We start from the raw sequence: 12,605 nt of genomic DNA, 5'->3' as shown, positions 1-12,605 counted from the left end.
CCTACCACAGGTCAACATAGTCTACCTACCACAGGTTAATATAGTCTACATATAGTCTACCTACCACAGGTCAGTATAGTCTACCTACCACAGGTCAGTATAGTCTACCTACCACAGGTCAATATAGTCTACCTACCACAGGTCAATATAGTCTACCTACCACAGGTCAGTACAGTCTACCTACCACAGGTCAATATAGTCTACCTACCACAGGTTAATATAGTCTACCTACCACAGGTCAGTACAGTCTACCTACCACAGGTCAACATAGTCTACCTACCACAGGTCAGTATAGTCTACCTACCACAGGTCAGTATTGTCTACCTACCACAGGTCAGTATTGTCTACCTACCACAGGTCAGTATAGTCTACCTACCACAGGTCAGTATAGTCTACCTACCACAGGTCAGTATAGTCTACCTACCACAGGTAGACTATATTGTGTTTTTAGTTCTGATACTGAGATCCTCTGTCTGTTTCAGAGCGTCATTCTCCCAATGTGGCCATATATTCTCCCGGCAGACCCAGCTATTCAGGAAAGCTTAACCAGATCTGCCTCCTCTCCAGTCCGAGCGACTATTCCTCTCGTACATTAGACGTAAGGCTTCAGTATAGCCTAAATAATCATTTAAAATGTATTACCTTGTATATGTGGCATAAACACAACCAGTCACAATGTTTTAATCTGATTAGGCAACTTCAGACGTCTCCTTTAGGCATGTGCACATTCGTCCAAAATGTAATTCCAGAATGCTCAAAATGGCCTGACATGAACCCGGCTTCCATCCAACCTTTTTATGCAAATAAAGTGCGTTGGATAAAAATGTTTATTACGATACAGTTTATTAGGATAAAGATTAAATATATTATGATGGACTTCACAGGGTGGTGAAAGTGCACGGTGATGAGCTTGATGCTCCTTTCAATAAATAGCATTTTTTGTCTGTATCTCTGTAATGTGTCTGTATCTATGTAATGTGTCTGTATCTCTGTAATGTGTCTGTATCTCTGTAATGTGTCTGTATCTATGTAATGTGTCTGTATCTATGTAATGTGTCTGTATCTATGTAATGTGTCTGTATCTCTGTAATGTGTCTATGTAATGTGTCTGTATCTCTGTAATGTGTCTGTATCTCTAATGTGTCTGTATCTCTAATGTGTCTGTATCTCTGTAATGTGTCTGTATCTCTGTAATGTGTCTGTATCTCTGTAATGTGTCTGTATCTCTGTAATGTGTCTGTATCTATGTAATGTGTCTGTATCTCTGTAATGTGTCTGTATCTCTAATGTGTCTGTATCTCTGTATCTCTGTAATGTGTCTGTATCTCTGTAATGTGTCTGTATCTCTAATGTGTCTGTATCTCTAATGTGTCTGTATCTCTAATGTGTCTGTATCTCTAATGTGTCTGTATCTCTAATGTGTCTGTATCTCTAATGTGTCTATCTCTAATGTGTCTGTATCTCTAATGTGTCTGTATCTCTAATGTGTCTGTATTTCTAATGTGTCTGTATCTCTAATGTGTCTGTAGACTCTGTAATGTGTCTGTATCTCTGTAATTGTAAATGTATTTATGTAAAACATAGGGACCACAATGTAAATAAGTCCCCGACTTTATTGTGCAATCCTTTAAAACAACAATCCTGGTCACTTTTAAAAAACTCTTTGTATTTTTTTAACTGATCGATAAAATCAATCAATCAATCCAAACTGAGCAGCAGCCATTTCATGAATGGAAAGAGAAACCTGTCACAAAACACCAACAAGTTGAATGACATTCAGAGATTGTCAAGCCTTCAATACTGGGTAAGACTACAAGGTAAGGAGGCATGTATTTTCTGTTTGTCCAAATTGCGATCGAGTATTGATTGTGGTTTTAAAAATGCAAACCATGATATTGAAGTGCTCGAAGTCATTAGACTTTTGTGTCTGTCTTGGTTGTGTGGTGTTTTGGCACAGAAACCTGTTGGTGGAAAATGTGTTGCCTGCTATTTTATATACTGTACATACAAATATGGCATCAAAATGTTGAAAATCTGAGTGAGCTCGGTGGTCGGCGAACCCTCAACCTTCTGGCCAATAACTCTGCGTGGAAGTAACTGTGCCACAAAAACGTGTTGAAGTGGCGAAGTCAATTTTCACATTTATAAACACACAGTCGCTATATAATGATTACTAACTGGGTGGGTTGAGATTATCAAATATAAAAGCACTAAAACTCTCCAAAAGCTTCACTTGTACAAAAGTTTTACTTGAACCCAAAATGGTTCTCAAGTAGATTACTAAGAACAGCTCATGCCTTGTTGATAAATGGCCATTTTGTCTTTGTTCAGATTGCCATGTCTGTTCGATGAATAGAAAATGAAACCTTCAAAGTATCTGTCTTTTTCAAACAAGCATTGCAGAGCTGGTTACAATTTACATTTCATTAAAAAAGATAAACCATAATATTTGTTGTAATATTTGTTCTAACTCAAATATGCTGGTTGATAAAATACCTGTATTTATGGGAAATATGTTTGAAAGGGGTATTTTGTTTTTAAATTATATTGTGAATTGGATTGGTAGAATTATGTATTTCATGGAGTTGATCGGAATTGTATGGGAAGGTCTGCTCAGTCCAAGATGTGGAATCTAAATTCCAGCATTCACTCAAAAGTTAAAGGTCATTGTCTGGAAAACCTAATATATAAGAAAGCATAATGATAGTAAGAGAATAGCATTGTGAGGCCTAGCTTTGGTTTGATGCTGTTGCTCTTCAGTCCAGGTTCTGTGGTGGTTCTCTTCAGTCCAGGTTCTGTGGTGGGTCTCTTCATTTCTCATAATCGGAGAGCTCAGTATCTATCTGAGGGGCTGTGTCACTGCGAAGGTCACTGCGAAGTCCCTCACATTCTGAAAGGAGACACATTGAATGAGCACTTTACAAACCCCTCCCTCTAACACGTTTATGTACACGGACTGCATTCTAAGAGACTTACTGCCAGGGTGTCATACTCTGGTGACCTGGTCTTCATGTTCAGAGATGTGTTCGTATCACTGTTAGGATTAGAGGATGGACACTCTGTGGAGAGAGACACAGAAACACAAATACGCAATACTGCAGAAAACACAAATACATTAATTAATTTGCTTCCTGTCTGTTTCTGCTGTATTGGTATTGAAATAACTTTGGTTTTTGACATTATTACCTGTGTGTCTACTGTGGCATCACTTCCTCCTGTGGAGCTCCTGTAATGAGGGACGGAGTGAGTTCTGCTCTCTACTGACCTTAGTGTAAGATAAGTACATGTAAATGTCAGACTCACCTCTTCAGAGTGCAGTAGATGTTGACTAGAAGAGCTCCAGCAGTCAGGACAGCCCCCACCCCTATTACAGGAACCCAGGAAAACACTGCTGTAGTATCATGAGGTTATAAATGCATGGTGGAGATATGACAGAGGAAACCAGGGAAACACTGCTGTAGTATCATGAGGTTATAAATGCATGGTGGAGATATGACAGAGGAAACCAGGGAAACACTGCTGTAGTATCATGAGGTTATAAATGCATGATGGAGATATGACAGAGGAAACCAGGGAAACACTGCTGTAGTATCATGAGGTTATAAATGCATGATGGAGATATGACATAGAGGAAACCAGGGAAACACTGCTGCAGTATCATGAGGTTATAAATGCATGATGGAGATATGACATAGAGGAAACCAGGGAAACACTGCTGTAGTATCATGAGGTTATAAATGCATGGTGGATATATGACATAGAGGAAACCAGGGAAACACTGCTGTAGTATCATGAGGTTATAAATGCATGGTGGATATATGACATAGAGGAAACCAGGGAAACACTGCTGTAGTATCATGAGGTTATAAATGCATGATGGAGATATGACATAGAGGAAACCAGGGAAGAAGAAAATGAAACAATATTTATTTAATTATATATCATATAGGATGATAAGTGTGTAACATTACTAATTCTATAACATATGGTATGATAAGTGTGTAACATTACTGATTCTATAACATATGGTATGATAAGTGTGTAACATTACTAATGATTCTTTATTGTTGTTGACCTGTGTGATTATCAATGAATAGATGAAGATTAGGTGAACTAACACTGAACGTCCACAAACACAGAAGAAGAATTGAGACGTCCATATTTATTCTCAGTCTCACAGTAATATTCTCCTCTGTCCTCAGAGATGATGTTAGTGATGCTGTAACTCTGTCCTGATGCTTTTGGTGAGGTTACGTTCTTCTTGTACCAGGTGTATTTGTCCACAGGTGGGTTGGCATCACTGCTGCAGGTCAGAGTCACTGAACTGCTCTCCACTAGTTCACCAAAGGGACTGACACTGAGGTGGTCTTTGGTTTATCTGATAGAAAAATGTGTCACAATACTTTCGTTTTGAGTTCAGAATATATATCTGTAAAATCACAATTAAAGTAAAATAGAGTAGAAATTGGAGATGATATGCAAAACATTTACAGGAACAAGCTTTGATATTTTAACTCCAACTTCATTCTCAGCCTCACAGTAATATTCTCCTCTGTCCTCAGAGCTGATATTATGGATGGTGTATCTCTGTCCAGAATGTTTCATTGACATTTTATTGTATGTTATCTTGTACCTGGTGTGTTTTTTTTATTTTACCTTTATTTAACTAGGCAAGTCAGTTAAGAACAAATTCTTATTTTCAATGAAATCCTAGGAACAGTGGGTTTACCTGCCTGTTCAGGGGCAGAACGACAGATTTTTACCTTGTCAGCTCGGGGATATGAACTTGCAACCTTTTGGTTACTAGTCTCAAAGCTCTAACCACTAGGCTACCCTATCGCCCCTTGTACACAGGTGGGTTGGCATCACTGCTGCAGGTCAGAGTTACTGAACTGCCCTCCACTATTTCACCAGAGGGACTGACTGACACCGAGGTGTTCTTTGGGCCATCTGGTAAAGAGGATGACAGAAAAGGTAAGAGTACACATAGTATAATGCAACAATGTGTCTCTTACCTTACTTGGCTTGCGGGTGGTTTTATTCCCCCACCCCCCCCCCCCGCAAGCCAAATTCGGCCTGTGGACCACCAGTTGTGTAAATCTGGTCTATGTCATGGAAAAAGCAGGTGTTCTTAATGTTTTGTATACTCAGTGTGTAGTTGTATAATTATATCCCACATACTCACATCTGACAGTGAGAGTCTTTTCAGCAGAGGCGAGATCCTCCTGGCCGTTTACAGCACAGGAGTATCCGCCTGCATCCTCACTGCTGACTGGGTCTAGGATCAGGTACTTGGTCTCGTGACTGAACAGACGTTGTCCGTTCTTGTACCAGATGTAAGAAGGGTTGTCCTGCAGAAAGCATATGGACTCACAGAACAGACGAAGACACGTTCCCTCTATGATGTTGGTTGGATCCTTAATCCGCACCTGAAGACCTGGAGTAAAAACATCATTACAACCCTGAATCACCTGATCTATTACAATAAACAAAGACTTTCCTACACAGAAGGTTCATATTGTATCAGTGTAAAAAAAAGACATCAACACCCACAGCTGCATTGTCACTGTGGCAGGAAAAGGGTTCAACACTTCTGGTAACTCTCCCAGAATCCCCATGTTTTACACAATATTCCCAGAATCCCCATGTTTTACACAATATTCCCAGAATCCCCATGTTTTACACAATATTCCCAGAATCCCCATGTTTTACACAATATTCCCAGAATCCCCATGTTTTACACAATATTCCCAGAATCCCCATGTTTTACACAATATTCCCAGAATCCCCATGTTTTACACAATATTCCCAGAATCCCCATGTTTTACACAATATTCCCAGAATCCCCATGTTTTACACAATATTCCCAGAATCCCCATGTTTTACACAATATTCCCAGAATCCCCATGTTTTACACAATATTCCCAGAATCCCCATGTTTTACACAATATTCCCAGAATCCCCATGTTTTACACAATATTCCCAGAATCCCCATGTTTTACACAATATTCCCAGAATCCCCATGTTTTACACAATATTCCCAGAATCCCCATGTTTTACACAATATTCCCAGAATCCCCATGTTTTACACAATATTCCCAGAATCCCCATGTTTTACACAATATTCCCAGAATCCCCATGTTTTACACAATATTCCCAGAATCCCCATGTTTTACACAATATTCCCAGAATCCCCATGTTTTACACAATATTCCCAGAATCCCCATGTTTTACACAATATTCCCAGAATCCCCATGTTTTACACAATATTTCCAGAATCCCCATGTTTTACACAATATTTCCAGAATCCCCATGTTTTACACAATATTTCCAGAATCCCCATGTTTTCAAGAATATTCCCAGAATCAGAAGGAATTAATCATCCAACTAGGATTTCTGGAATTTGGGGAATGTTCCCAAAGTGTTGAATCACCAGACAGGAGTCACATTCACCTGTAGGTTGTGAGTGCAGTGTTACCTGTGACAGTCAGAGTTGTTCCAGGGAAGCTGTACCCCCATCCTGAGGTTTGTGTGTTGAATATGAACTTGTATTCAGCAGAGTCCTCCTCTCTCAGATCTGTGATTCTCAGGGTGGAACGACCGCTCTCCTTCTCTCCAACATACTCCACACGACCTGCATACCCTGGGTCTGTGGTTAGGTCCTCAGGGACCAACTCATCCTTCCAGCTGGAACTCTGTTTAGAACTAAACCAGTGTGATGATGTGATCGTAGCATCACCACTGTCATACGTGGAGGATATATCCACTGTTGACCCCTTCAAGGCACAGACTCCCTGATGGGGGTAAGTCACACTCCAACAGTTCTGACCACGGACACCTTAAACAATAACATGACAATATAGTGTTTTCTGTATTCTTTTCTCAGATCTTTCTGTGTGATGAGTGTTTCAGATGTGTAATTCACCAACATGAATGAATATAGCCTAATGAGGAGGAATACTGTAGTTGAATCTACACTCACACACTGCAGGAGAGTGGAGATTATCATGGCCTTTTACAGCACAGGAGTAACTGTCTGCATTTCTAAGGTAGTCTGAGTACTGGCTGGAAGTGTCCTCCTTTACTTTGTGTCCATTCCTATACCAGATGTAGGTGGGGCTGTCAGTCAGAGTACAGGTGGTACTACAGGTCAGAGTCACCCAGCTTGAAAACCTTGAAGTTCTCATCTTTACCTGTAGAACTGGAGAGAAATACAACACATGAAAATACTGTATGAAGTTCTCTTCTGAAGAAATGATGCAAGCCTGTCCTATTACAGTCTGTACAGACTATCATCCTGACCCTAAAACTGAATAAACACAAATCAAGATGTGTTGAACTAACCTACAATAACTAGACTATTCATTTTGTTTGAATTCAAATTACGTTAGTCTGTAGATTGATAATGCACATTTGTATCGAATCTTGGTCTAGTATTTAGCACAGTATTACCTGTGACAGACAGAGTAACTCTGTGTCATACTGCCCTCCTAAATCTGAATAAACTATTTTAGAGACAATAATGAGAGTCATTCTCTCTCTCGGGTCTCTGTTTCAACTACACTGAACAAAAATATAAACACAACATGTAAAGTGTTGGTTTCATGTTTCATGAGCTGAAATAATAAATCCCAGAAATGTTCCATATGAACAAAAAGTGCATTTGCCTCATGCAGCGTGACACATCTCCTTCACAGAGAGTTGATCAGGCTGTTGATTGTGGCCATACACGTGGTCTGCGGTTGTGAGGCCAGTTGGACGCACTGTCAAATTCTCAAAAATGACATTGGAGGCAGCTTACGGTAGATAAATGAACATACATTAAATTATCTGGTAACAGCTCTGGTTGACATTCCTGAAGTCAGCATGCCAATTGCACACTCCCTCAAAACTTGAGACATCTGTGGCATTGTCTTGTGTGACAAAACTGCACAATTTATAGTGGCCTTTTATTGTCCCCAGCACAAAGTGCACCTGTGTAATAATAATGCTGTTTAATCAGCTTCATAATATGCCACATCTGTCAAGTGGATGAGTTATCTTGGGAAAGGAGAAATTCTCACAAACAGGGATGTAAACAAATTTGTGAGATGTACATTTTGTGTACATGTGGAACATTTCTGGGATCTTTTACTTCAACTCATGAAACAAACACATTATACATATTTTTGTTCAGTGTTCACTATGTCCTCTTATGTGAAATACTACATTTGGTATCACATACAGTGGTATGCAACATGTAATGTGTCTGTATGACTGCATTTAATAAGGTCATTACAGTAATAGATGTGAGATGAGTGACAGATTACCTGTGACAGTCAGGGAGACAGGTGAGCCAGCAAACTTGTCTCTGGTTGTTATGAATCTGAACCTGTACCCAGCAGAGTCACTCAACCTCAGGTCTGTGATTCTCAGGGTACAGTCACTCTCCTTATCCCCAAGGTACTCTATATGACCCTCATACCCTGGCGCTGAGCTCAGATCTTCAGCATCCTTATCAGACCATTTAGTAAACCAGAAAGCTTTTTTGATCTCATGATCACTGGGATATGTGTAAGAGCAGGATATGTCCACTGTTGACCCCTTCAAGGTACAGATACTCTGCTGGGTGTAAGTCACACTCCAACACTTCTGACCTGAAAGACAAGACAATAGAACACCTTTATACCTTCTTTATCCCCTTACACTGTGTACAAGACAGTAGTTTTGGAATTGTTAGTTAGATTACTTGTTATTACTGCATTGTCGGAACTAGAAGCACAAGCATTTCGCTACACTCGCATTAACATCTGCTAACCATGTGTATGTGACAAATAAAATTTGATTTGATTTGATATTACCAATACACTTACGCTGTTACGTTCACCTGCAAGAAAACCAAAAGTCACTCAAAACAGAAGGGGGAAATAGCAAAGAGTCACTAAAAAAGACCAAAATGAGACGGGTTTCTAGGAGAGGTTGTGAAAGACACTCATGTCCATTGAAAGTTGACTAGCATCAACAACTGGAACCAGAGACATGAGCACCCACAGTATTTGCCCGATAAGAAAAAAGTAAAAACCTACACCAAACGTGAAGACAGGAAGCAAACCAAAAAGTGGAGAAAAACAAAAGCAGGGAAGGTGAAGACTTGTTTTTCAGAAATCAGTAAATCAAGGTGTTGACTCTCCACATTTCTTAAACTTCATCATTTAAATATCACCTGGGCCAGCACAGGTGAAATACCTTCCCACTAACCAGATGGACAAGCGAGCACATGTGTAACACATACTGACTAACGAGGTGATCCCATCTCGAAAAAAATAAACTAAAAGAAGTCAACACTGTTGATTAAGTAGGGAAACTAGTTTTTACCAGTTAAAATCATATGCTGTGAAAGTAACCAGGATGTGACTAGTCCCTCAGCTTTGTAGTTTTTTTTTCTAATTTTTTTCATTGTTTAAAAAAGTAGTGCAGTGATGTACAAGTGCAACAACATATTGACAGGTATTTGGTAGAAGTAAATTCATCCATTAACTGCGTTTTCATGGATTTGATTATATATCTTGAAGCCCATTCAACACTGCGTGGCAAAGCATACGGAACTAAAGCAGAAGTGGACGTAACATTCACAGAAAATTCAATGATGATCGTCTGACAACCTGAAACAAATGTTGAGTAAAAAGGTACACACTTACACACTGCAGGAGAGAGGAGATCCTCATGGCCTTTTACAGCACAGGAGTAGCTGTCTACATCACTAAAGGAGTCTGGGTACGAGCTAGAAGTGTCCTCCTTTTCTTTGTGTCCGTTCTTGTACCAGATGTAGGTGGGGTTGTCAGGCAGAGTACAGGTGGTGCTACAGGTCAGTGTATTATACCAAAATCCAACAGTCAACTTCACCTGAAGACCTGGAGAAAAAACAATATCACTGTAAATCTCTTTATCACTGACTTATCACTCTAATACAAAGATGGAAGAAATCCTATATTATACACATATAAATACAAACCAAGACAATTTCCCAATCTAAATGGAAATCAACAGTTTAACTATATTGAATGTAACCGTACCTGTGACAGACAGAGCGACTCCAGGTTCGCCAGTATATCTCCATTTCCCAGTCTGATCTGTAAATCTGAACTTGTACCTAGCTGAGTCACTCTCTCTCAGGTCTGTGATTGTCAGGGTGTGACCATTCTCTTTATTCTTACTGTACGTCACACGACCTTTGTAGTCTGGGTCATCACTCAGACTAACAGGACCCTCAGCATTATACTTAGTGAACCAGAAGGTTGTTGTGACTGTATAACCACTGGGATATGTGTAAGAGCTGGACAGCTCCACTGTTGACTCCTTGAAGGTACAGATACTCTGAGTGGTGTAACTCACACTCCAGTCATCCTGACCCAGTACCACTGAAACACAACGGTATCAGAATTAAGCCAAGGCCAATTGGCTCACACTGATGCCTGTAGATTGACAAACATGTCAAGTTATGAATTAGATCATACCTGTCACAGACCAGAGAAAGACCACCAACACACTTCCAGCTGTTCTCAAGACCATTGTTGCATCTCCCTCCCTGCAGTCTTAGAAACATAAACAACAACTCACTCTATAGCTGGTGAATAACTCCACCTGATACATTGAAGTAGAAACTGTAAATGGGGTCCAGGGCCTCATTACTGAAAATGAACCAGGCTCATATTGTGTTGTGTTGTATTGTGCTATATGGTTGTCTATGTGAATACTGTCTGTCTGTAAGTCTATTCCATTATGTATGTAATGTGTGTGACGTTTTGTATGTCTGTCTACATCTGTCTATTTAAGATGAGATGTATGACGCAAAAATAATTTGCTCAAGAATTCAATAAAGTCATGATCATCAACAACAACAACAACCACATATGGAACAGATATGTAGTACTGTAAACACATATTTCTACATGGATTGTTCTGAAGCTGTTTTATTCTCAGAACCCCAAATATAGGAGGATAAATGTTCAATCCTCTACGGTCCGCCAAGCTGTACAGCAGCCTAAAGACTGACCACCAGGTTCAATGATAACTCATATCCCCAAGCTGAGAGTCTAAACAGCAAGTGACTCACACACACACACACACACACACACACACACACACTGCAGTGTTATAATACTTGTTTGCATGTCTTTTTTACCCTGGTTAATCATCTCATCCCTACGTAGATCAACACTCCTACACTGAGAAACTTCATGAATACTGACCCTGATGTAACAACCAAAACATAACAACAAGTAAAATGATACATTAACCTTCAAGTATATGACTTATGACTAAAAACAAATAACCAAAAACTAATTTTCAATATATTGTCAAAAGTACTTACAGAGTGAGGTGAAGGGGTGAGGTCTTGTACAGTGAGTCAAATTACTGGTAGTGAGTGGTGTCGTGTCTTTGGCTATGCCGGATTAATTACTAAGACATGCGATTCTATAAAATAATTTCTCAGTAATTAATATCACCTGATTGAGCTAATCAAATAAAATGTAATTAACTAGAGTCGGGCACCACGAAATAATATTTATAGAGCTGTTATCTTCCGAATAAACTCTTAAAGAACTAGTAATATTTTACATCCATAGCAGTCAACATTAATCTTCATCTTACTTCAGTCTTATCTGAAAGTTGTAAATTCTTGGTTATCTGCAAGAACCCTGATAACAATTTGAATCAGCAATACAAAATTGGGTTTAATTATTTATTTACTAAATACCTAACTCATCACACAGAATCACACATACACATAATTAAATCATAACTTGATTACAAATTGCCGTCATAAAGGAAAACGTCCCTAGCGAGCAGAACAGATATGACAGCTTGTTACACAGAGGAAAAGGGGCTGGGTTGAGTGAAAGAGCGGGAGACTGGAACAAAGGCGAAGCTGTGCTATCGTAAATACAGTATCTTATGCATTCTAAATTACCGCCCATTTGGAAAAGGAAAATGCAATAAATATTTACTCTGAGCTGCGCTTCAGTAGGTTGGTGGTCGATGGAAGACCGTGTTGCCAAACCGAGTCCTCTGTCCTTTGAAGAATGTCTCTGGTGGTCACTTGGATACGTTGTAGTAACGTCATTGTGTGGTAGATGGGATACTCTGTCTGTTCCTTCCTAACCTGCAATTGCAGCTGCGGTCGCTAACTCAACGGCTAGGAGGTATCACTTCTGTCGTGAATAAGAGTTCAAAGTTCATACCATTCGCAACCAAAGCTCATGCTGATGTTGGCTTCGTTCTGCAGTTATCTGAACCATTCTGACATAGTACCGTCATCCTACCTCATTGAACAGGAAGTTATGTTGTCGTCAAAGCTTTAGATAGGAAGGAAGAAAAGGGGTGTGTGTAATAGTTTACAATCTCTGTCTCTTCATGTGGGCGGGCCACTGAGTGAACAGCAGTATCTTATGAAAACCCACATCTCACATTTTAGAAGCTAAAATCACATTTCATCCCATCACAAATAATTTCATATTCAAACATTTAAATTGAACAACAATTCCATGTGAATCTAATAACTCTGATGTGTAGACTTTCCACTGTAGAGTTTGTCATCTTATCATTGACGAGAATGTCACAGATGA

At 39.5% G+C, this 12,605-nt stretch overlaps 1 protein-coding gene across 3 annotated transcripts in view; it reads right to left on the bottom strand.

Annotated features, from left to right (window-relative positions):
• Positions 1-12,605, bottom strand: part of LOC118938184 (sialoadhesin-like) — a 60,107-nt gene that overhangs the window by 29,935 nt on the left and 17,567 nt on the right. For 2 of the 3 annotated variants that reach the window (XM_036940117.1, XM_036940118.1), the window contains 6 exons: positions 10,494-10,571; positions 10,053-10,397; positions 9,678-9,890; positions 8,310-8,636; positions 6,983-7,201; positions 6,479-6,838 (listed from right to left, as the gene is read on the bottom strand). In XM_036940117.1, the coding sequence (XP_036796012.1) occupies positions 6,479-6,838; positions 6,983-7,201; positions 8,310-8,636; positions 9,678-9,890; positions 10,053-10,397; positions 10,494-10,548 (1,519 nt within the window). In that variant the 5' untranslated portion in view covers positions 10,549-10,571. The remainder of the gene's footprint in view (positions 1-6,478; positions 6,839-6,982; positions 7,202-8,309; positions 8,637-9,677; positions 9,891-10,052; positions 10,398-10,493; positions 10,572-12,605) is intronic. The other variant, XM_036940119.1, reaches the window with a different exon arrangement.

Source organism: Oncorhynchus mykiss, chromosome 13, assembly GCF_013265735.2.
Source record: "Oncorhynchus mykiss isolate Arlee chromosome 13, USDA_OmykA_1.1, whole genome shotgun sequence".
In the NCBI taxonomy this organism is placed as follows: domain Eukaryota; kingdom Metazoa; phylum Chordata; class Actinopteri; order Salmoniformes; family Salmonidae; genus Oncorhynchus; species Oncorhynchus mykiss.
Note: the sequence above shows the minus strand (reverse complement) of the source record. Positions and strands in the feature narration are given on the sequence as shown.